Source organism: Xyrauchen texanus, chromosome 12 (assembly GCF_025860055.1).
Source record: "Xyrauchen texanus isolate HMW12.3.18 chromosome 12, RBS_HiC_50CHRs, whole genome shotgun sequence".
Taxonomy (NCBI): Eukaryota; Metazoa; Chordata; class Actinopteri; order Cypriniformes; family Catostomidae; genus Xyrauchen; species Xyrauchen texanus.
In genome coordinates, this window is record NC_068287.1 from 8,444,645 (window position 1) to 8,469,188 (window position 24,544).

The following is a 24,544-nucleotide window of genomic DNA, read 5'->3' on the forward strand; positions in this document are numbered from 1 at the left end:
CTAGTTAGCTATAAGCTTGTTGTCAAGGAGAGTAAAAGATGAACCAGCATTGCGTCTCACCAACTAGGTAACAACGTAGTGGTCGGTCACTAGTTAAGAGCCAATGATTAATCATTGCAATAATCGCAGAATAGTCGAATAATCATTCTAATAATCGTTAGATTAATCGATTATCAAAATAATCGTTAGCTATTATGAATCGAACATTACTCGTGTGTTAACCGATCGCGATGTATCTACGTTGTCGGACATGTTTACTAATATTTAGGATGTCTGAAATTGACATCTTGTAACTGTTATAATGCATTTTTAATCATATTATTTCATGTTTCATAGAGTATATTTTATCCCCATCATTATTGAATCATTGTTTTATGTTTTTAATTTACTGTGTTATTGTGTGAATTGCATAGACATACTATTGTAGTATTACAGTTCACTTGCAATATCAACTGAGGCTGTACAATAAAATTAAAATATACTGGTGGTTATTGAGGTGATTGAGTCCACTGTTCTTTGTAAAAGCGCTTTCAGTGTAGTGTCAGAAAATCCATATCATTCATACGAAATATGTGAATACGAGGGTTGTTTATCTTCATTAAAGCAAGTAATACTTCAGTTTTAAATGTTTAAATGTACAACATTATTTCAACATAAAAATAGCACGTTATGACTCCGGCTCTGAATATCTCCAATCATGATCACACACAGCCAATGTCCAGGTAAGCTCAAATCATGAGATACATCTGCCAGAAGCGCAGTGCCGAAACACAACTCATGTTTAATGTTCTTCTGCAAATTGCTTGCAATTTAAAGTTTCAACCACAGATGTCGCTAGAGAGCACAAAGTTATGTAGTGCAGCTTTAATAAAAATACAATTGTTATTTCATGTTAGTTCATAGTGCATAGTTAACTAATGTTAACAAACACAACTTTTGATTTAAAAAATGCATTATTATATGTTGAAATTAACATTAACTAAGATTAATAAATGCTTAAGTATTGTTCATTGTTAGTTCATAACTAAAGCTGTTAACTAATGGAACCTTATTGTAAAGTGTTAGCGACATCATTTTAAATTTGATGACTGGAAAGTGTTTAGAAAGTAACTAGTAATGTGATTACTTCTAAATGAAGTTATCAGTAACGTAATCCGATATAAATTTTGAGCAATATTGAGTAATTTGTATGGGATTACTTTTTTGAGTAACTCACTGGTCGTAATGCCAAAAATCATAAAGATTCTTACAAATAGGCTTAATTTTCCTTATGCAAAATATACGTTATTATTCCTTTATTTTGATTTTGCTTTGATATAACCCGGACATGTTTTTGACAGGTTTCTTGAAAATCATCCACACGTAGCATCAGACTTTCAGGTGCATCAAACTTCCATCGTCATGCTCTAAATGAGAGCAAATGTTGTCACCTCATTAGTGCCAGTCAATATATCTTTTTCATCTCCATAGAAAATAGTCACATTCATATTCCCAGTGCTTTGTGCAAGGGTATAAAACAAGTTTTTTTAAAACCCTGACACAAATTCACAGAGTTATATTTATATAAATAAAACCTTATTAAAAATCATGAGATACATCTGCCAGAAGAGCAGTGCCGAAACACAACTCATGTTTAATGTTCTTCTGCAAATTGCTTGCAATTTAAAGTTTCAACCACAGATGTCGCTAGAGAGCACAAAGTTATGTAGTGCAGCTTTAATAAAAATACAATTGTTATTTCATGTTAGTTCATAGTGCATAGTAAACTAATGTTAACAAACACAACTTTTGATTTAAAAAATGCATTATTATATGTTGAAATTAACATTAACTAAGATTAATAAATGCTTAAGTATTGTTCATTGTTAGTTCATAACTAAAGCTGTTAACTAATGGAACCTTATTGTAAAGTGTTAGCGACATCATTTTAAATTTGATGACTGGAAAGTGTTTAGAAAGTAACTAGTAATGTGATTACTTCTAAATGAAGTTATCAGTAACGTAATCCGATATAAATTTTGAGCAATATTGAGTAATTTGTATGGGATTACTTTTTTGAGTAACTCACTGGTCGTAATGCCAAAAATCATAAAGAGTCTTACAAATAGGCTTAATTTTCCTTATGCAAAATATACGTTATTATTCCTTTATTTTGATTTTGCTTTGATATAACCCGGACATGTTTTTGACAGGTTTCTTGAAATTCACCCACACGTAGCATCAGACTTTCAGGTGCATCAAACTTCCATCGTCATGCTCTAAATGAGAGCAAATGTTGTCACCTCATTAGTGCCAGTCAATATATCTTTTTCATCTCCATAGAAAATAGTCACATTCATATTCCCAGTGCTTTGTGCAAGGGTATAAAACAAGTTTTTTAAAACCCTGACACAAATACACAGTTATATTTATATAAATAAAACCTTATTAAAAAGTACAACACACATTCCATGTCGGGTTCTCACAGTTAATCTCCTAACGGCATGTTCCTGCATTTGCCAAAATCCTTCATTAACATGATTCAAGGACTCAACATGTTATATTTTGAATTAATAAACTGAATAAAATCACACAAGTTCAAACTAGCTTCATGAGGTGAACCCCTTGAGCCAGACATTCCAGTAATCCAGTCTGCCCAGTTCCTTTTTGGCTTCTGGGAGCTCATGGTAGCTTTACTGTTTTGCTTTTAGCCTTTCTGGATGACAAATCTGCTCGAGATGGCAGCTGCTCAGGGATAGAAGTATTAAAGTAGATTTTAAAAATGTGAATGCCTCCACTAATCTCTCGATCATTCACACACATACACACAGATGCTGCATGAATGCCATCGGCCCGTATGCCAGCGTATGTCCAACATGTGAATATCCACACAGACTAGATTGTTAATGTTATATAAAGCACAGAATGTATGTGAAAAGTATGCAGTTTAATTGTTTTGTTTTTTTTCAGTGGTTTGAAGGACCCTATACACAACATGACAAAATTGATCAATGTTAGACTACAGTGCAAATGTCAGAAAAATCCTCCTTTTACTGTAGTTCTTTAAATACCCATGTGTTTGTAGAGACAAAATGTTTCTGAAGGATACAACAGAGAGTTAAAACAAGTCTAGAATCAACAAGAGAGTTTTACTTCAGCCAGAGTTGTAAATACTCTGTTCTGACCTTGAATGTGCAGACTTGTTTTTTTTTTTATAAATTACAATCATTTTATTTCTGTGTCAGCCTGACAGCGAAATATCAACAAACATAAAGCAGAATAGAGGGTGAAATAATCCATTATGTGAAAACGCAGTGTTTCTATTAACTGCCTTTTTCTCTCTTAAAGTTCCCAAAATGAGATTGGGACATTGGTTACCTATAAAACGAGAATGCTCCCAAATGTACAGATGTGTCCTTATGAATCGAAGAGACGGTCTTCGCAAATCTCCAGAGCTGCTTTGGTTGCACTGCCAAATACCTCCACGTTGGCATCAACCCATGGCACCACGTTGCCAGGCATGTAGGCGGAGCAGTTGGCCATGGCAGAGATGTCAATGGGACGCAGGACCCTGTCCCACATGTTGAAGTGGCTTAACTCTCCTACAAAAGCCTGAGTGGCATCAAATCTCCCTCCTACGATGTCCTGTGAAGCAAAAGTACATTACTAAACATTATCTTTGTCTCTCAATGTTTAAACATTAGAAGCCTTTGAGACTCATAAACTCCATTCCAAACCCATGTGAGCTGCTTCACTGTCTGCTAGAATGTTTCACAAAATATATTTAGATTTGTCCCCCATACTTTTTTTTTTTAAAGAGCAAAAATCATGGTTACAGCAAGGAACTTACAATGGAAATGAGCCAGTACCTAAACCCAAAATTTTTTTTTTTAAACCCTGACACAAAAAGCACAACACACATTCCACGTGGCATAAATTGTATTGTCCCTAAACCCATTATGTACTGTCCATTATGTACTGCCCCCTATCACTTCCATTGTAAGTCACTTATTGTAACTCCTTTTTTAATTAATGAGGGACAATACAAAGTTTTTTTGTGGAAATCAACATTATGCCATTGATTGAAATTCTTGAACTTGTATTAAACCTGGAACATTCCTTTAACCCTCCACGTTCTCACATGCAGCAACATTTTCACTTGATTTCGCTAGTCCCTGTACTGTATGTTGCCAGTAGGCATTCTTACTGCTGTCACTCTATCTTCGTTTTATAACATCTAAAAATACACAATTCACCTTTAAATCTGGCACCATTTTAGAGGAAAAAACTCACTGAGCTCATTGCGGGGATTGCCTCATCTAAATTGCTTGGATTGTCTGGATTGCCTTATCTTATTATGAAGAATACATTCAATGCTGCCTTAGATTTTGGCCAAAGCAAAATATCTTATAAGGCAGTATTATGCTTCACATCAGGATCCAGATATGATGACAAATAATGTTGGTTAGATGATCAGCTCCGTAAGGGTTTGGAATCAAGCTATAGTTTGCTTATGTTGTAAAGCACAGTTCCGTTGCCATGTGACTATGTCATTATTCTATCACTTCGGGCTATTTAGGTCACATGATGTGCGTTTTCATGCACTATTAAGCACTGTTAATTCAATATATTGTCACAGTAGCTCATTGTAAGATTAAGCTAAATTTGTCTGCAGGTGACCAGCAGATTACTCTCTGCAATCTATATTATATGTCGCATCCCTCAGTAATCACTATGTCTCTGAGCTCTCAGTTGCCTGCATAATGGGAGAGATGCAGAGAGGTGACGTCTTCTCATCATCGCGTGTGAAAACTTCTCATTATCGTTCCATGTTCTCCTCATGAGAGGCCTGCTTTACGCTCTCTCTCTCATACAGTACACTCACCTGTTCTTGGCCCAGGATAATGACTCCTCCAGGTTTAATTGGGTGCCAGGGGGCCAAGTTCTCTCCAGTCCCCAGTCTCTCGCCATCTTGATAGGCCTCCCAGAAGCCATCTCTGGTTGTCCAGGTGATGCAGATGTGATGCCAGCGCCCGTCACTCACAGACAGAGGAAGCTGAGCTACCTGGGACACAAACAACAAAACCAGTGGGTGTTATTACTACGGAAACTTATTCTAAAATTTGCGTCTGTCACATTAAAACGCCATTTGCAAAGCTCAGGAGGAAGTAACCACTTTCACATGAGTTATTCAGAGCAGAACCATACCAGTTTCCTTCAACATCTCCCTACAGACATGATCCTAAAATATCTTAGACACCATTTACACCTGGTATCAAGTTGCGTTTCAATTGATCCGATCTCAAGGGGTCAGCACTAAATACAGATCAGACAACAAAAAACACATATGGATTATCACATCACATTTGAGATGTAAACACTAATCCTTCCTAATGTGTCCCAGACAGCAGTGAAGCACCACCCCTTACCTGTCAATCAACCATTGCGCTAAAACAAGAGTTTAAAATCTACCGCTGAGTAGGGCTGGGCGATAAAACGATATCAGTATTTATCGCAATAAAAAAAACTCCATGATATCGACGATAAGCTTTTGAGTAATTTTAGATATTTAGCCTGTGTTCTACATGTAAACCTGCATGTTGCTAAAAACGCTAGCAGTCTTATCGTATGTTTCCACTGGCATGTAGTGAGTGAATGTGAGCGAGCACTTTCAATTCCTTCCTATGGAAGCCGAGTGTGAAGCTCGCGAGGTGGATTGTAAAATTGACAGCAGCACGGGGCAAGCGGTTCCCTAGAGTAGGGAGTGGCTTTGTGCAGATTTCTTCCGCATCAGTGGAAACGCAGCCTCAGACTGTATGAAGTTGCTATTATCCCGCTACGCAGGTCACCGCATTCCGTATCCCAGATTGATTCCATCTTGACAACAAGATATCATGACGACGGTTACGCCCTCTCCTCGTCTCTAGTGTACCCGCATCCTCTTTTCCCCACATGTGAGTAAATATGAGGTGCGTGTTTCCAGAGCGCCTTTAGACCATAAAGTTTTTTATTTCTAAATGTAGTTTTATTAATCAGCATATTCCAAGCCTTTAATAATAAACAAATAGATTTCTGTTCTAATTTTGTGAAATTATTCAGATTTCATAATCTCTGACATGGTGAAAGACAAAACAATTACTAGTTTGTAGCCCAGTCTTTCTCACTTTAATGACAACAGAAAAATGGTCCAATCAGACTTTTAAATTTTCAAATGTTTCTCTCTGGAGATACCCCTGAACCCCCATACAGTATCATTCCTCAGTCACAAGGGCTTCTATGGTAGTAGAAGGTAATAACTGACCAAATGTATAATTTGAAAAGATTCTTCAGTGTGTGTAACAACTGTGAATGAATAACTTAATAACAAAGCATAACGTAACAACTGCAAATAATGTAATAAGTTAAATGTAATAAATGTTCATAATTTAAAAAAATTCTCAAAACTTTATAAAATTCTGAGCACATAATGTAATAAATTTTTCGTATAATGTAATGGGAAATATTTTACATTATGTACTCACTGTAGCAACTCATATAATGCAATATCTGCACACAATGTATAAGTGAAACATAATGTTTCTAATAATTTTCAGACCCCTTTATTTTTCAATATCATAACATTTTGTTATGTTGCAGCCTTATGCTAAAATGCTTTAAATTATTTATTTTTCACATCAATCTACACTCCATACCCTATAATGACAAAGCAAAAAAATGATTTTTTTTTACATAAGTATTCAGATCCTTTGCTATGGCACTTGAAATTTAGTTCAGGTGCATCCCGTTTCTCTGGATCATCTTTGAGATGTTTCTATACATTGATTTAAGACCACCTGTGGCAAATTCGATTGATTGGACATGATTTTGAAAGGCACACACCAGTCTATATAAGATCTCACAGCTGAAAATGGTTATCAGAGCAAAAACCAAGCATTGAGGGCAAAGGAGCTCCCTGCAGAGATCAGAGACAGGACTGTATCGAGGCACAGATCTGGGGAAGGCTACAAAACAATTTCGGCTGCATTGGGTTCCCAAGAGCACAGTGGCCTCCATAATTCTTAAATGGAAGAAGTTTGTAACAACCAGGATTCTGCCTAGAGCTGGCCACCTGGCCAAACTGAGCAATCGAGGGAGAAGGGCCTTGATAAGAGAGGTGACCAAGAACCCGATGGTCACTCTGGTTGAGCTCCAGAGATCATGTGTAAAGAATCTTGCAGAAGGACAACCTTCACTGAAACACTCTACCAATCTGGGCTTTATGGCTTCTGTCTGGCAGAATTGCCAGACAGAAGCCTCTCCTCAGTGCAAACACATGAAAGCCTGCTTGGAATTTGCAAAAAACCACCTAAAGGACTCTTGTACTGTGAAGAAATTAAATTCCAAGATTCATGTCTGGAAGAAACCAGGCACCGCTCATCACCTGCACAATATTATCCCAACTGCGAAGCATGGTGTTGGTAGCATCATACAGGCGGTGTTTTTAAGCAGCAGGGACTGGGGGACTGGTCAGGGTTGAAGGAAAGCTGAACGCAGCAAAATACAGAGATGTCCTTCATGAAAACCTCAGGACTTGCTCAGGACCTCAGACTGGCCGAAGGTTCACTTTCCAACAGGACAATGACCCTAAGCACACAGCCAAGACAACACAGACCTGAAAATGGCTGTCCACCAACAGTCCCCATCCAACCTGACAGAGCTTGAGAGGATCTGCAGAGAAGAATGGCAGAAAATCCCCAAATCCAGGTGTGCAAAGCATATCGCATCATACCCAACAAGAATTGAGGATATCATTGTGGAAAAAAATGCTTCTACTAAGTACTGAGTTAAGTGTCTGAATACTTATGTCAATGTGATATTTAAGTTTTTTCTTTTTAATACATTTGTAAAGTTATAAAAAACAAGTTTTTTGCTTTGTCATTATGGTGTTTGGACTATAGATTAATGAGAAGAAAATAATAATTTATAGCATTATAGCACAAGGCTGCAAAATAACAAAATGTGAAGAAAATGAAAGGATCTGAATACTTTCTTAATGCACTCTGTATATATATATATATATATATGCACATATAATATGTATATATAACTGTATATATACAGTGCATTCAGGTGCGTGATGGTGGTGAGGTTGGCATGGCCTCATGTTCGCACCACTATGCGCATTTAGATTTCCAGGGAGGCGCAGGATGGTGGTGAGGATGGCAGGACCTCGTGTTCGAACCACTGTGCGCATTCAGAGTTCCAGGAAGGTTCCGGTTAAGGCCAATTTCTCAAGCGCTGACTAGACGATGATGTAGGAATACTGCGAATTAATTCGTATAGTTGGCATTTAGTTGGTTGCTGGTCAAACGACTAAGATACCACGTAGTATGGGAGACGGCCACCTTAAAAGCCAGAAAAATTGGGCCCCCGCCACCTCATAGTAGGTATGGGCGGCACGCGGGTGAATAAATTATTGTTTGAATAAATAATATATATATATATATATTATTTATTCAAACAATAATTTATAGATTATCACAGGTAAGTAAAAATATAATGCATATAAATATATTATTCTGCATATATTAATAATGTATTTATAATTTTAGCTATATGCGCCTCTATCCTTTTTTTTTTTAATTTTTTTTACATTTCTAGCAAACTAAAGAGCTAAGAACATTACTAATCTAACTTTCCTGAGGTTAATGTTATTTTAGGTGATAGGTTGTTCACAAGCTGTTTTACTGAAATCTTCCCGGGGTTGAAACACTGATTATAATTACACGAGAGACAATAAATTTAAGTTCTACTGTCTCTTTCATCATGTACTCCTATGTTCATTCATGTTTTATTTTCTGTTATAACTCGTATTAAAGATTTAGATTAGTATGTTTACTATTGTTTTTTATTTAAAACTTAAAACAAAATTGTGTCTTCTGTCACTCACTCGATGTTGTGTCGAATTAAGTGACACAAGGGGTCTTTTCCTTGGGAGCCTCACGTACCTCTGAACTTGAGAAAAGGCCAATGTGAAATTGGCAGACAGAATTTGCACGTCCCGCCCCCGGACATACAGGTATAAAGGAAAGCGGTCGTGCATCTGTCAGTCAGATTTTTTCTTTGGAGCCGAGCAGCTGTGCAACAGCAAGCTGAGTACACCACTGTTCCACTCACCTCTACTGGCAAGAAGCACTGCTGTTTGAGGACGACCCGGCTGGCGATGAAGGTAATTTGGGGATGCCGACGGGCTCGGTTTGGCGGGGTAAATCCCCACGAACAACCCGCCCCCGGCACGCTCGCTTGCTTCCGTCCGAGCACGGGATGATGACATCTCCCTTGAGCCTGGATGATGACTCGTCTGGGCTGCCACCTTCGGATCGGCTCGCTCAGTCTGAGCCTAATGCGTGGATGTCTGCTATGCTTTCCCGGGCCGCTGTGAGCACGAGGCTGGACTGAAAACTTCCGTCCCCCCCTCACGGCTACTCGATCTATTCCTCGGGTCAGGGCACCGCTCATAGCCATAACCCCCCCAGGTTCCTTTCTTCCCAGAAGTGCATGACGAGCTGACGTGGTTGTGGAGGGCACCGTTTACTGCCGGAACCGACCCCTCTGCTCGTCCACTCTCACTACCCTGGATGGCGGGGCTGCCCACGGGTACACGGAGGTCCCCCAGGTGGACAGAGCTGTAGCGATCCACCTGTGTCCCGAGAAAGTCTACAGTGCCACCGGACAGGCCGCCTCCGCCCTGCATGCCATGGCTCTCTTGCAGGTCAACCAAGCCAAAGCACTTAAAGATCTGCACCTGGATATTCCCGACCCTGATGTGCTGCAGGAACTGCGCTTTGCTACCGATCTCACTCTCAGAGCCACGAAGGTCACAGCGCAGGCACTCGGGTGGTCTATGGCCACCCTCGTGTTCCAGGAGCACCACCTCTGGCTGAACATGGTCGAGATGCGCGACGTTCACAAGGCATGCTTCCTCAACACCCCCATCTCCCAGCTTTTCCTCTTCAGCGACTCCATCGACGACTTCGCCCAGCAGTTTTTGCCGGTGAAAAAGCAGACGGAGGCACATCATGCCACGGCGACGCCAAACCAGCATGCCACGCCTGCTCACCGAGGGCATCCCCCTGCGGCTAAACAACAGGCAACTCCGCCTCAACCTGGGCCCAGCTCTCAGCCCCAGAGTCGAGCACCTCTCAGGCGGCGCATACCCCCCGTCTCCAGGACCCCTTCCAGGACCAGAAAAGCTCCGAAGCTCTCAATAAGAGAGCAATTTCCTCACTCCCTGGGTCACCCAGCCGGTGCACGCCATTCTTACGGCACCCCGGCTCCAAAACTCTACATTCCCCGATTCCCCGCTTGCAGCTTCCTCGCCTCAGGACCCACGACTGCTCAGCCCCAGTAGGCCAGCGCTGACGAGTTCTGAAGATGCCTTTCAAGGACCTCTTCCTCAGTCTCTAACTCGCCCCCTGCCAGGTGCGGTGAGAGAGGTAAGTGCTTTGAGACTTTTCTCAGCACCCAAGCATCGGGATCAGTACCCCGCCAGGTACGTCAAAAGTGATTGTCCCTCTAGCGCCCCTTTCGCGGAGTTTGGACGTGTGACTTTCGCTGTCCAACCCGTCATGCTGGTTGGCCTGGACCATCCGACTCGGCTACATGATTACGGGCAGAGATCACGACGCGATAGAGCCGTCCCTCCAGCCGAGATGAAGAAGGGTTCCTACAGCCCTTACTTCATTGTACCCAAAAAAGGTGGCGGGTTTGCGACCAATCTTGGAGTTGCGAGTTCTCATCCGGGCCTTACACAAACTGTCAAATGTTTAAAATGTTCACGCAGAAACAGATTCCAACCTGCATTCGACAGCTAGATTGGTTCGAGGCGGTAGACCTGAAGGACGCATACTTCCACGTCTTCATCTTGCCTCGACAACGACCCTTCCTACGGTTCACGTTCGATGGCCAGAAATATCAGTACAAGGTCCTCCCCTTTGGCCTGTCCCAGTCCCCATACGTCTTTACCAATGGCGCAGAGGCAGCCCTTGCACCCCTACAGGAAGTGGGCATCTGCATACTTAACTACCTCAACGACTGGCTCATCCTGGCTCACTCTCGAGAGTTACTATGCTCTCACAGGGACCAGGTGCTCAGGCACCTCAGCCGTATAGGGCTTCAGGTCAACTGGAAAAAGAGCAAGCTTGCCCCGGTTCAGAGCATCTCTTTTCTTGGCATGGAGTTAGACTCAGTCTCAATGACAGCTTGCCTCACCAACGAGCGCGCGCAGTCAGTGCTCAGATGCCTTGCTCTCTTCGAGCCCGGCACAGCGGTTCCTCTAAAACAATTCCAGAGGCTCCTGAGGCATATGGCATCCTCAGCCGTGGTCACGCCACTCGAGTTGATGCATATGAGACCACTTCAGCACTGGCTACAGACTCGAGTCCCGAGATGGGCATGGTGCCGCGGCACATACCATGTGATAATCACCCCCTCCTGCCATCAGACTTTCAACCCTTGGATAGACCTGTTTTCTGCGGACCGGTGTCCCCCTGCCGCTGGCTCCTGGACAAGGCCAGGCTGCGTTGGCACATCAACTGCCTAGAGTTGCTAGCTGTATTCCTTGCCCTGCGGAGGTTTTCTCCCGCTGATTTGGGGCAAGAACATCTTGATCCATTCAGAAAGCACCGTGACGGTAGCGTACATAAATCGCCAAGGCGGTGTGCACTCTTGTCATATGTCACAACTCACCTGCCATCTCCTCCTTTGGAGTCAGGTCGCTGCGCATCACTCCTATCCCTGGCAACTGCAACACAACGGCGAACACGCTGTTGTGACAGGTTTTGCCCTGCAGAGAGTGGAGGCTGGTTCTCTGATCTTATGCTCCTAGCGACAGCACCTCCCTGGCAAATCCTCCTGAGGTAGGGCCTCTTTTCTCAGGGACGGGACACCCTTTGGCACCTGCGCCCAGAACTCTGGATCCTCCAGGTGGACGGGATGCGGAAGATCTGAGTAACCTACCACCTGCAGTCAGCGCTTTCATTCCTGCAGGAGAGACTGGGGGGAAGCTGTCCCCCTCCACACTGAAGGTGTATGTAGCCGCTATCGCGGCCCACCATGACGCAGTAGATGGCAAGTCCTTGGGTAAGCACGACTTGATTATCAGGTTCCTTAGAGGCACCCGGAGACTGAACCCTCCTTTGCCAAGCCTGTTCCCCTCCTGGGGACTCTCAGTGGTCTTCTCGGGCCTTCAGACCCCCCCCCTTCGAGCCGCTTGACTCAGTTGAGCTCAAGGCCCTCTCCCTGAAGACGGTGTTCTTCCCAAGCCGAAGACCTGCAGAGATGCGCAGTTCAGTCAGTGCTTTCATTCCTGCAGGAGAGGCTGGGGGGAGGCTGTCCCCCTCCACATTGAAGGTGTATGAAGTCGTCATCGCGGCCCACCTTGACGCAGTACATCGCAACTCCTTGGGTAAGCACGACTTGATTATCAGGTTCTTAGAGGTGCCCGGAGATTGAACCCTCCACTAAAATAATGGAAAAATGTGCACGACATGTTGCGTTTCTGGTTAGATTACATTTTAAATCTGGGAGAAATAATGCATCTTATTTATTTCTTTATGGGTTTTTTGTGTGCAATTTATTATAATGCAGTAACACAATGGCAAAGTGACTGATGTAGTATTTAGGGGGTACTATAAAGTTGGGTGTTCTGGGTGGTTTCTAAGTTGTTGTTAAGGTGTTCTAGGTGGTTTCTTGGGTATTCTGGGTGGTTGCATACTGGCAACAGTCTTTAGAATCAAAACTCTGCTCTCTATGATATTCTGATCTCTAGATATGGCTCCAATCACTTAGAAAGTAATAGTACACCATCCTCAACAAGCAACATGATTTGAGATATTCATCCTGTTCATAGTGCAAACAGTGCAGGACAAGTTACGCACCAAAGAGTAATACTTAGGGGGTTTGATCAAGTCACCAACCTTAAGTATGAGCAATAGTCATAGTCAATAGTCAACCGACTTTATGTAAAAGTGAAGGATAAAGTGTGTCTTAAAGGAATATTCCCGAGTTAAAACAAGTTAAGCTCAATCATGACAGCATTTGTGGCATAATGTTGATTACTACAAAAAAATAATTTTGACTTAGAAAAAATCTTGGTTTCAGTGAGTCACTTATGATGGAAGTCAATAGGGCAAATTATTAAAGGGTTTAAAGGCAGAAATGTGAAGTTTATAAACGTATAAAAGCACTTACGTAAATCTTAATTTTTAGTCAATTTACGGTTTGCTGACATTACATCGTCATAACAACGAAGTTGTAAATTTGGCTATAAATTTACACAGAAATGTTTAGTATGGCCCTGCGATGGACTGGCGACCTGTCCAGGGTGTCCCCCGCCTTTCGCCCAATGTTAGCTGGGATAGGCTCCAGCGCCCCGCGACCCTGTACACAGGATAAGCGGTTGACGATGGATGGATGGATGGATGTTTAGTATGTGATTTTATCACACTAAATCATGTTAACACGCATATTGTGTCTTGTATCTATACTTTTGAAATAGTAAATATTTTAACATTCACAGATTGGTCCCATTCACTTCTATTATAAGCACCTCACTGAAACTTCAATTTTTGCTTTTTTTAGGAAAAGAAGTAAAACTTTGTTTTTGTGGTAATCAATATTATGCCACAAATGCTGTCGATTGAGCTTAACTTGTATTCATATTTCATCATAACATGGACTCCCTTCTATTTAAGCTGGTATCACATGCTCTACATCAGCATTGCTCAACATGTTTATCAATAGCCCATCCATGCTAAATCACAAAGCCAGACACTTATTTACTTTTTGTATATGACATGCATTAAGTTTGACAGATGTTGCACATTGAGAGCATATCTTTGATGCAAAAAGTATTAAAAACAACAACATTCAGACAGAAGTAATGAATTATGCACTAGAGTGTAAAAAGCACTGAAGAAACACTCGACAGGTAATCACATTCAACATCGCAGAATCTCTCATATTTCGTCAATTTCTGGTTCTTTCCTGTTTGACGTACACACACACACACAGATATACGCACATGCTGTACATGTATAATGCATGCTGTGCAGTCCTGCAGGGCAAGATGCCTCTCTCAATAAGCACAATGCCAAACTGACACATCCTGAGTGAGGTATCAGGGGAATTAGAAGGCCAGCTGAGCTCATTCGCTCTGTTACCATCTCTCCCTCGAACTCTTACTCTCTAAAAGCCCTCAGGTTACACTCCACAAAAAAGTCAGAGATGGCAATACCTCACGATCTCCTCCGCAATGATCCAAAGATGCAGCTTCCATGGCTACTGAGACACGCTAACCTCATTTACAGATGAGATATTGGAGGCTTATTTTCCCCAAAGAAAAGCAGCTCAGTTTCATAATCTCAATTTAGAACCACAAAGGACATATTTAATTAATTTATGCTTCCTTTAATGGTAAACTTTGATATCATCAAGAGTCTTTCAATATCATCAGCCTCATTTATATTAAAAGTGTATCCCACGCATTCTTTGCATCATGTTTATCACAGCATATGTTAAAAAACGTATTATGTGTTTATTGCGCTAGTGCGTCTAAAGCTCATTCTCTGACAAAAACAGCTTTTAGAGGTACATGGCAGACTTTAAAATACAAATAATAATAAAACATGGGTTTGTCTTAGTTTTTGGTAGTTCATTGTTATTGCGAGGGAACACTACCTATAGTATTGCAAGGCACGCAAAACTATTTTAGAAAATATTCCCTGCCTGTCCTCTTAGGGGTGCTGTACATTTCAATTATTTTGATGTATTGACGTATTAAAGGGGTCTTGTCATGAGGAATCAAATTGTTCTTGATATTTTGGCATATAAGGTCTAGAGGTCTTTCTACTATAAAAACATACTGTAAATGTCAGAACTCAAAACTTAATTCCCCATGCAATAGAAGCATTTATTGAAACATCAAAAACACCTTGTTCTCTACTTCCATGACTATCCTACATCACTAGGGGTACATTAATTCATGACCACCTCTACAGTGAAAAAAACATCAAGTTTGTACTCAGATAGAGAGAGAGACAGCAGGACATAGGCCTACTGTGACCTCACTATTCCTGAACACCAAAGGGGACCCATCTGGACTATTTTGGATTATTTTTGTATATAGTCATGCTCTACACAATCAGACATTTTTGACCACTTGATACATATCTCAGTCCACCTTTAAAATACACTGTGTCAAGTTAAATCTCTGAAAAAAAGAAGCAATTCAGTTTCATCAGCTGCTCTGCCTCTTGTAGTTTTTAGCACAAATGCTTCATGGACGTGTTCTTTCGCCCATCTGTGCGTTGGTTGGTGTAATTGTTGGTGTATGAAAACATGTGCTAGATAAACATCTTTGACCATTTAGATGCGTTTCCAGCGATGCGATGCTGTATGTTTGTGTGTCTAGTTCACACTGCTCTTTGGAATATGTGTGCGCATCATGTAGATGTGTCTTCAGCTTATTTCAGCATTGACTGCTTGTGAACCAGTCATAATACAATTTAAGCTTTGCAAAGGTACTGTTATTGAAGAATGGGGGCAGTTAAAAACACTTGGACTTGATCAAAACGTAAACTGTTTCAAATGTCATGACTCTTTGATAGTTTATGGTGCTGAGTGTTAAAAGTTTTTTATTTGGAAAACAAGAGAATTTTAATTGGAAAACAAGATAAATTCTTGATAACAATAGGATTTTTTGCAGTGAATTTCTTTACTGAATTAAACTTATAAAAAGTATTTTTCCCTTTAATTCAGTGAATGTCATTTAGAGGTATTTTTAAAAGATAATTTGTCCTATTTATTGTTAGTAAGCATGTTTATTACAACCTTTTAAGTCGGGACACAAGCTGAATAATCGGTTAAGAGCTAATGGTTAATCATTGCAATAATCGCAGAATAGTCGAATAATCTTTCTAATAATCGGTTGGTTAATCGATTATAAAAATAATTGTTAGTAGCAGCCCTAGTGGAATTTTGATGCAAAAAAAAAACCTTAATAACATCAGTGGACCTCAGGGAATATAATACAACTATAAAAAAGAGCATTTCATGACCCCTTTAAATGGCTAGGTTAGGGTTAAATTAGGGTGATTTTTACATTTTCTGAATAAAATGTGATTTGTGCTTGCCTGTGCGAAACTCTAGGGCCATAATGCAAGGGTGTTCTGGGTGGTTGCAAGGTGACTGCTTAGGCCCAAGTCAAAATAGCCCAACACCAAGTCTCAATAATTCAGTATTCTAGTCCGTTAGGTGATCTTAAGTCTTATCACTTATAAAGGTAATAGCACATGGCTCAATGAGCTGTATGATTTGATGTGCCATTTGGTAATGCTCTTCTTAGCAACTAATATATAGTATGCACAATCCAACCACTAATCCTTTGTATTAATAAAGAAAAGCAGAGTTAAGTCCTTTGTTTTGATTACGACTTTATAGTTCTACAGCTATGAGGCCATATTTTTCAAATCTTGGCCACAACACATGGAGGTCTTCCCTAAACAAACATAAAAAAGTTTATAAATGGCTCACCTTATCATTGACAAGAAGCTCTATGGGGTTGTTTCCCCACTCTATTAGCACAATCTCATTGGCCTGTCCTGGGACACCATAAGAGAACGGGGTTCCGATTCCAGGGCTGGCACTTGACTTAAGCCACATACACACAGTGAAGGCGTACATCTCTGGCAAACTCTTCTTTATGCGCCCATAAAGGTAGTTGGTGCGCAGAGGCAGAGACACCTTAAAGTCCTCTGGTGATTTAAATGCACTATTACCTTTGAAGAGAGAGAGAGAGAGAGAGATAGAGAGAGATGTTTGCATTGAAGGACAGATCTAAAATTGTGTTAATTTGATCTTACCAAATTTAATTTGTGTAATGCTTTCAGGTACAGTTAATGAACTGAAAGATCCACACTGGCTCATATAATTAATCTAATATGAAATTATGTGCTAGGGCCATGTAAGGTGAAATGATGATGTAGACGTTGATAGTCGTTCATAATTTGCTGGTCTATGCAAATGTGGTTTCAGAGCCATAATCAGCTTTATTGTCAGGTATGCTTACACATACACAGAATTTGTCTTGGTGACAGGAGCTTCCAGTGCACAACAATACAATACAGCAACAATACAGAGATAATAATAATAATAATAAAATAAATAAATAGAAATATAATAAAAAAATAAAATTGGATAGAAAATAAAGTATATATAGAATATGAAAAAAAATAAAATAAAATAATATATATATATATATATATATATATATATGCATATACTCTAGATTTATATGTAGAGCAAATACAAATCTGTTATCTACAGAAGCAAGGGAATGTAATGGCAGAAGAGGTTGGATGTGTTGGATAAATATAAAAAGATTAGACTGTGAATTGCACATAATTATTGCTCAAAAGGGCAGTTTTAACTGTTCATGAGATGGATAGCCTGAGGGAAAAAACAGTTCCTGTGCTTGATGGTTCTGGTGCTCAGAGCTCTGTATCGTGCTTGAGCTGCCCTGAATTCTGAAAACAGGGGGTTGGGAGTGTCCATCCAATGCTAACAGATGGGGCCTTTATAAATCCCACATCCAAAAAGGCCAAAGGAAGCAGTGGAAGGCAAACAAATGACTGTAAATAGCAAGTTAATTTACATGCAGACATTTTTCCACTAGCTACAGTTGCAGCCGAAAAATCCTGCCAGTGTTAGAGTTGTTTCATCCTACAACATTTTTAACATAACAATTAGTACTAACTGGTTAGGGACGAACATAGTAATCCACTACAAATTAAGAATTATTTATCTAGATTATATTAGTAATTACTTAATTGAAAAAGTAATCACATTACTAATTACTTTACTTTAAAATTACATTCTAAAACACTTTTCCACTCAACAAATAAAAATTATGTCAATATTTCTTCCTTGTTCATTGTTACACACAAGTCACACACTCAGCACCTCACATTTCGCCTTCACAATGACTTGTTACAAAACTATAATTCATGTTTTCTACATTAATAATATATTAGAAATAAGCATAACTCTATACTGTACTTAGTAATAAAATTAATTGAAAGTCAGTAACAGTCATCTGATTAAAAGAATTTAAAATGTAATGCATTACACTACTTCTTTGACTAAAAATAAATAGATTACAGTACTTTTCAAATGAGAAGTAACCACATAAGTAAAAAAGTTATAAATGATATCTGATTTGTTATGACTCTAAGAAACATTAAGATACGACTAAAAGGACTGTTTGAAAAATTAATATCTGAGACGTGCCATACTTTTCTCCAGCTCGGTGATCCTGTCCAGCAACGTTTTGAGGGTGTTCTCTGTGCGTTGGCGATGAGCAGCTGTCTCGTTGTACAGCTGACTCTTTTCTTCCTCAAGTTCAGCCACTCTGGTCAGCAGCTGGCCCTCCAGGTCACTCAGACGGTGCTTCAGCAGGTCTTTCAGCTCATTGGGAAAAGGTCCACTGGATGTGTTGGCATGCAACTGCTGCTGCAGGATGAGAGAGGCAAACTTGTATCTCCTTCAACTTGCTAACAGCTTATGTTGTTATAGCTAATACCTGTGAATTACAGCAACACTGAAAAAAACTATTTTGTGGTGTAGTATAATGTAGATTAAGTACTTTGAATAAATTAGTTTAAGTGTGAACTTCTACATTTAAACGTACAAATTAATGCTTTAGCTTATAAGTAAACATTATTTATTATTGTTTGTTATTTTTACAAAGTGTCATCATGTATTTATCATAGAAGTAGAAAACCTTTTCATATTTACTTGCTAATTTGAGTACATATAGTAAGTAGATCATTCTTAAAGGGATGGTTCACCCAAAAGGGAAAATTCTCTCATTATTTCTCACCCTCATGCCATCCCAGATATGTATCTTTCTTCTGCTGAGCACAAACAAAATTTTTAATAGAATATCTCAGCACTGTAGGTCCATACAATGCAAGTGAATGGTGACAAGAACTTTGATGCTCCAAAAAGCACATAACAGCAGCATAAAAGTAAACCATAAGACTCCAGTGGTTTAAACTATGTCTTCAGAAGCGATATGATAAGTGTGGGTAAGAAAAGGATTTACAATAAATATTGATCTGTTTCTCATCCAAAGTAATTGGATCACATCAGAAGACATATATTAAACCACTGGAGTCAAATGGATTACTTTTATGTTTGCTTTATGTGATTTTTGGACCTTCAAAGTTCTGATCACCATTCATTTGCATATTATGGAGCTACAGAACTGACATATTATATTAAAAAACTTCCTTTGTGTTCAGCAGAAGAAAGAAAGTCACACACATCTGGAATGGCATGAGGGTAAATGTTGAGAGAATATTCATTTTTGGGTGAACTATCCCTACTTTTTGAAGCTGGTGTTCCCAGCATGATCTGGGTTTGTATAATTAATGAGCTTGCAAAGTTTCACAGTTTATTTTAATATTTAATTTTGGTAACTTCTCATTTTGTGCAGCCTTAAGTTCATTTTCTACTTTCCATTCACGATAAAAAAAAATTATCTGTTGATTGACACCGTCATCGTGTTGATGTCTTCATCTTGTTTCTGTCGCAATTAAATCATAGTGATATTGTCTAATAGAATACATAGCTTGCAGTAAACTTCCCTGTGGGAGGCTTTCGTATGTCATGTGGTACATGATTAAAAATGTTTGTAAGGAAAATTCAAAACGTAAGATTTTCTAATTAGATGTTTATTTAAACTGATGACAATTTATTTTACAGTATAATTGTTACACATATTACATGTATTGACTATAGCAGGGGTCGGTAACCTATGGCATGTGTGCCAGCATTGGCACACGGAGGGGTTATCACTGGCACGCCAGCTACAGCGAGAGATGAGTAGACTATTTTATTTATATGAAATGCCACACCTGCATTCCAATCTGCATCTTGATGTAAACCTTCCTGATGATCACGCAGCATGTTTTTATGAGCTGAATGGGAGACTAAACAAAAAGTTAAAATATGATGAGACAGCAGTATACCCAACAGACTCGTGAGGCGCTTGCAAGCCATTCACGCATCACGAGTAGGGATGCAACTATAACACTTTTTCTCTTCCGATCCGATTCTGATTTCGGAAATATCAGTATCGGCTGATACCGATCCCGATCCGATACCAGTGTTGTTTTTTTGGTATAATCGGTTTAGAATATCTTTACAACAGGGGTGCCCAATACGTCGATCGCGATCTACCAGTCGATCGCAAAGGCAATGCTGGTAGATCGCACGAAATTTAAATGTGCTTTCGTTAAATTTTAATTTAAAAAATATATATATAATGTCTTTCCTTATTTTAGTTTCTGTCTGACTAGCACTTGACAAGTAAATTTTGACCAGGCGAGATTTTTGTTTATTCAGTTGCCATGACAACTAGGTTCGGGCCTTCCAAGCACTTCTGAGAACAGAGCGCGAAATTGCTAAGCTAGCAGTGTTTGAGACTAGCCACCAGCAGCTACTGCCCGGATTATGCAAAACTGTCTGATTCCATTCAGTGCAAGTCATCAGAATAAGGTAAATGCCCTGGCTATTGTAATCTATTGTGCTGTAGGTGTTTTGGGTTTAGTGTTAAAACTGAATGATATCAACATTGAACATTATTACATATTTTTTATTAATTCGAAGATTAATTCCATGTAGGGATACATGCAGTAGTCCCAACAAGCATTTAAAAAAAAAAAAAATTAAACAGTTTTTTTTAGTTGGTAGATCTTATTGAGTTGACCATTTAAAAGTAGATCATCATGCAAAAAGGTTTAGGCACCCCTGCTTTACAATATTTTGTGAAACTAATTGTGAGTACTCTTTAATATGTAAAGAAACACAAACCTCTAACTACACATTATTTCAATATAAATATTTAGCTTATTAAGAAAGACTTTATTATTAACTAGTATACTGGATAATGTAGCTGCAAATTTAACAGAAATTCCAGTATAAGTCATCATCAAAGCCATTTTATTTATTTATTTTATGCAACATTTTTTCAACTTGTATCTGGACTTTAAAGAATTCAGATCTCTTTTTTGTTCAATTTAGTTGTAATATATCAGTCCACTTTTCATTCACAAGGTGCGTACACACTGACAGCGACTCAATACCATTCATTTTCAATGCGAGCACAGCAACTTCCGGCGACACGAGCTGTCGCGACCGTTGGCGCTAGATGTGGGCGTGTCCAGCGGCGCGACAAAATTGAGAAAAGTTCAACTTTGGAGCGACTAACGGAAGCGACAGCCAATAGGAGAGACGACGAGAGAGCTCACATGATCCTTCTCTCTCTCTCTCAGCTCCTGCAGTAACAGAAAGATGGATGAAAGGCTAATTCTTGCTGTTAGAAATTTTCCAGTGCTCTATGATATGTCTCTTCCTACGTACAAGGACATTTTTAAGAAAAATACTGCGTGGAAAGGTGTATCTGAGATCACGGGTTTTTATGGACCCAGACAGACCGGCATTTGCATTTTCGCCGCAGATAAACAGCCGCTATGGCAAACAGCACGCCTTGTTTCTCATTCATCTTTCATAGAAAGCATTTTATGTACTGATTCCATTTATATTTAGTCTTTTCCCTCCAAAATGTTTGTTTTTAGTGGCAAGAAAAGAGATTCGCTGTCAACAGTAATGGAATGGCATCCGTGAATGTCATTTATAAACGTTACTAGGCAACCAGTAGTGGGAACGCCCACTAGCGACTTCACCGCCAGCCACTGGCGACCTGCAGCGATAAAGTCGCTGGCAGTGTGTACGCACCTACAGAGTTATTTTTTTGGAACCCATTCAACTTAAATATTGTTATAAATTGTAAACAAATAATAATATATTATAATAGTAATATATCTCAATCGTGCACCTTTAACTTTTAAACCCTCACGCTTTTATTTTGACATTCTGAACTCTCCAGGAAGTCCTGAAAGTGTCTGTTTGTAGGGAAGTTCACAGTAGTTTAATTCACTTCTTATTCAAATTCTGGTCAAATGCTCCTCCTGTGCCTTTCTAAATGCATATTATAAGTGAACTGAACAATTGAGCATTTACATCTGAGATATTGTTTGTGAGTAGAGCTCAAATATTGCCCACTTCGTGAACTCTAAAAATAGCCACGAGTGTGTGTACACAGAGCAGTGCCATATACTGACGCGCTGGAGCTAATTTGTGATATTACCTGTGTTAACTCATTTTGTACAAAAGGACAGGTTTTCATTCATGAAAGCTCTTTCACAAGAAGCTCTGTGAAAATTCACATGCAGGACCATGATTATATCAAAATCATCGGGTTTTGCACAAAATATTCACTCAAACTGTTATACTGATAATATAATTTGTAATGAAATATAAAAGATTAAATTACAAAAATGCAAAATAGAAACATATTTACAAGGTTGTTGACTCCCTGGACTATAGTATTAGCAGTCAGTTATGCATAATTATAAACAACTAACCATAAACCAAACCCTTACCCTTACCCTACACCTATAGCAAGTACATGCTGTTAATTAGAAGTAATCAGTAATTACTTGTGTAATTACACCGTAACAAGGACACCGTAAAAAAAAGTGTAACCTTTGCATTTTACTAAGTTTATTCAAGCACCATGCATATCATATTTGTAAGGAATAGTTACAGAATTTACTAAAATGTTTAAGTGAAATGTACTCACTCTAATCAATATTATGTCATAAAGTTAAGTAGATTTTACTTAGTTTTATACCATTGAGATTTAATTAGAATAATAAATACAAATTAAATTTTTTTCAGTGAAGGTTTCCTAACCGTTGGGTTGCCATGAAACTGCATAAAATTTGTTAAATTGTTATAGAAATGTCAATGTTGAATTAACCTTCTGACACATGGATTATTAAATCACAAAATAGTTAAATATGTCATTTTAAGATACATCTACTGTTGTCTTAAATTCCTTATTGAGCAGTTTCATTAAAAACGGCATTGAAAATCATACCTTAAAACATATTTGTCTTTAGGCCCCCAGTGAACAAGTCGAGGGTGACTGTGGCAAGGAACACAAAACCCCATAAGTTGTTTACTAATGGAGAAAAGAAACCTTGGGAGAAACCAGGATCAGCTGGGGGAGCCAGTTCCCCTCTGGCAAAACAACTTGATGCAATGCTAATATTAGTTATCAATGTGTAATACAAATCATGTATTAAACAAGTAGACTGAGTAGATGTTAAAACTATTGACTGTGAAAACTGACTGAACTGTAAGATTAACCATTAGAGTGAGTAACACTTCACTCTCATTGCAGTGTATGGAAAAAATATTTAATGAAAGTGAATGGTGACCAAGGCCTGGATTCAGCCTTAAATCTCCTTTTGTGGTCCACGGAAGAAAGAAATTCATATGGGGTTAGAACAACATGAGGGTGAGGGAATAATGACAGAATTTTCATAATTGGGTTGAAATATCCTTAAGTGCTTTAAGCAAATATCCTGCTGTATTGGCATTAGCATCAGCCATTACAAACCCCATATCGGACGACCACTAATTTTGAGCCACTGTCGCTCTACGTACGCTGCAATATATTAGTAGTATTTGTTTCAAAAGACAAAAATGCTTCCAAAAAGGTCCCTCCCACACCATCTTACATGGACGAGGTTTTGACGAGCTTGAATGAAGCAAATTTCGTTGATCATTAGAGCTCCCTTTTTCTTCAATGCAACATAAACAGATCTTAAGTGGGCATTCAAATATCACTCTTATCCAGCACCACTCAAACACATGCACGCTCACCTCCAGGTTCTCCAAGCGGTCTTTCAGACTCTGCATGGTCTTGCCCAGCTGCTGGACAGTCTCGGCGGGGTCGCGCGGCAGGTCACCCATCGTGTTTTTACTATAATCCTTCCTGCGCGCGTTGCCTCGCGACTTGGCGTCAGCCTCGCAGCGCACGAGTTTGGAATTGAGCTCTTTAATAGTGCCCTGTTGACTGACTATAGTTTCCTTCTGTTGGAGGATGATCTCTCGCAGTTGAATTATAGTATTCCGCAATTCTTCCTCCTGCGGGCTGGTGTTCTGGACCCGGCTGTTCGTGTCCACCGGGCAGTTGAAGTCGGTGCCCGTTGGCACGGCCGTGCACAAGAAGCGGTTTCCTTTCGCGCCACTCGCGCGAGCCACTTTCCCGCTTCCTGGCGCTAATACAAGCAACAGTGCCACAAAGAGAGCGATCATACCGACCGTTAAACTTCAGACGTTAATGTTAGTTTGACTTAAAAAGACACTCAACGTAGTATGAATGTAATTTTCGAAAATACATTTGAATATGTTATTTTAAAAAGTAAAGAAATATTAGCTGCAATTGGGCTTGAAGTCCCAAGCTTTCTGTGGACAAATACCGAGTTTGAGCACTTTAACTATGTTCTCGCGGTCAGATAATATTATTTAAAGAATAAAACTGTTGAAGCCACTCTCGTAAAACGCGTATAACTCCCTGTCACTTTCATAAATATCACTAAAAAAGAAA

General features: G+C 39.5%; 1 protein-coding gene across 2 annotated transcripts; it reads right to left on the bottom strand.

Moving 5' to 3' along the window:
* Positions 1–2,925: 2,925 nt before the first annotated feature.
* Positions 2,926–24,278, bottom strand: nptx2a (neuronal pentraxin 2a). Of its 2 annotated transcripts, none has more exons than XM_052139949.1 (5): positions 23,818–24,278; positions 18,312–18,525; positions 16,552–16,796; positions 4,865–5,044; positions 2,926–3,624 (listed from the first exon to the last, which is right to left on the bottom strand). In XM_052139949.1, exons 1-5 carry the CDS (start codon positions 24,250–24,252, stop codon positions 3,397–3,399), a joined length of 1,302 nt encoding a protein of 433 aa, XP_051995909.1. In that variant the 5' UTR covers positions 24,253–24,278; the 3' UTR covers positions 2,926–3,396. The 2 variants fall into 2 exon arrangements, with proteins under 2 accessions (XP_051995909.1, XP_051995908.1); XM_052139948.1 differs by having other exon boundaries at positions 18,312–18,528.
* Between the last annotated feature and the right edge of the window lie 266 nt (positions 24,279–24,544).

Coding starts and splice junctions, on each gene's coding strand:
- nptx2a (XM_052139948.1), bottom strand. CDS start 24,252: ATGATCGCTCTCTTTGTGGCACTGTTGCTTGTATTAGCGCCAGGAAGC. Junction 5,045..16,551: donor AGCTTCTTGTCAATGATAAG/GTGAGCCATTTA, acceptor TTTGTGTCCCAG/GTAGCTCAGCTTCCTCTGTC. Junction 3,625..4,864: donor TTATCCTGGGCCAAGAACAG/GTGAGTGTACTG, acceptor TTTGCTTCACAG/GACATCGTAGGAGGGAGATT.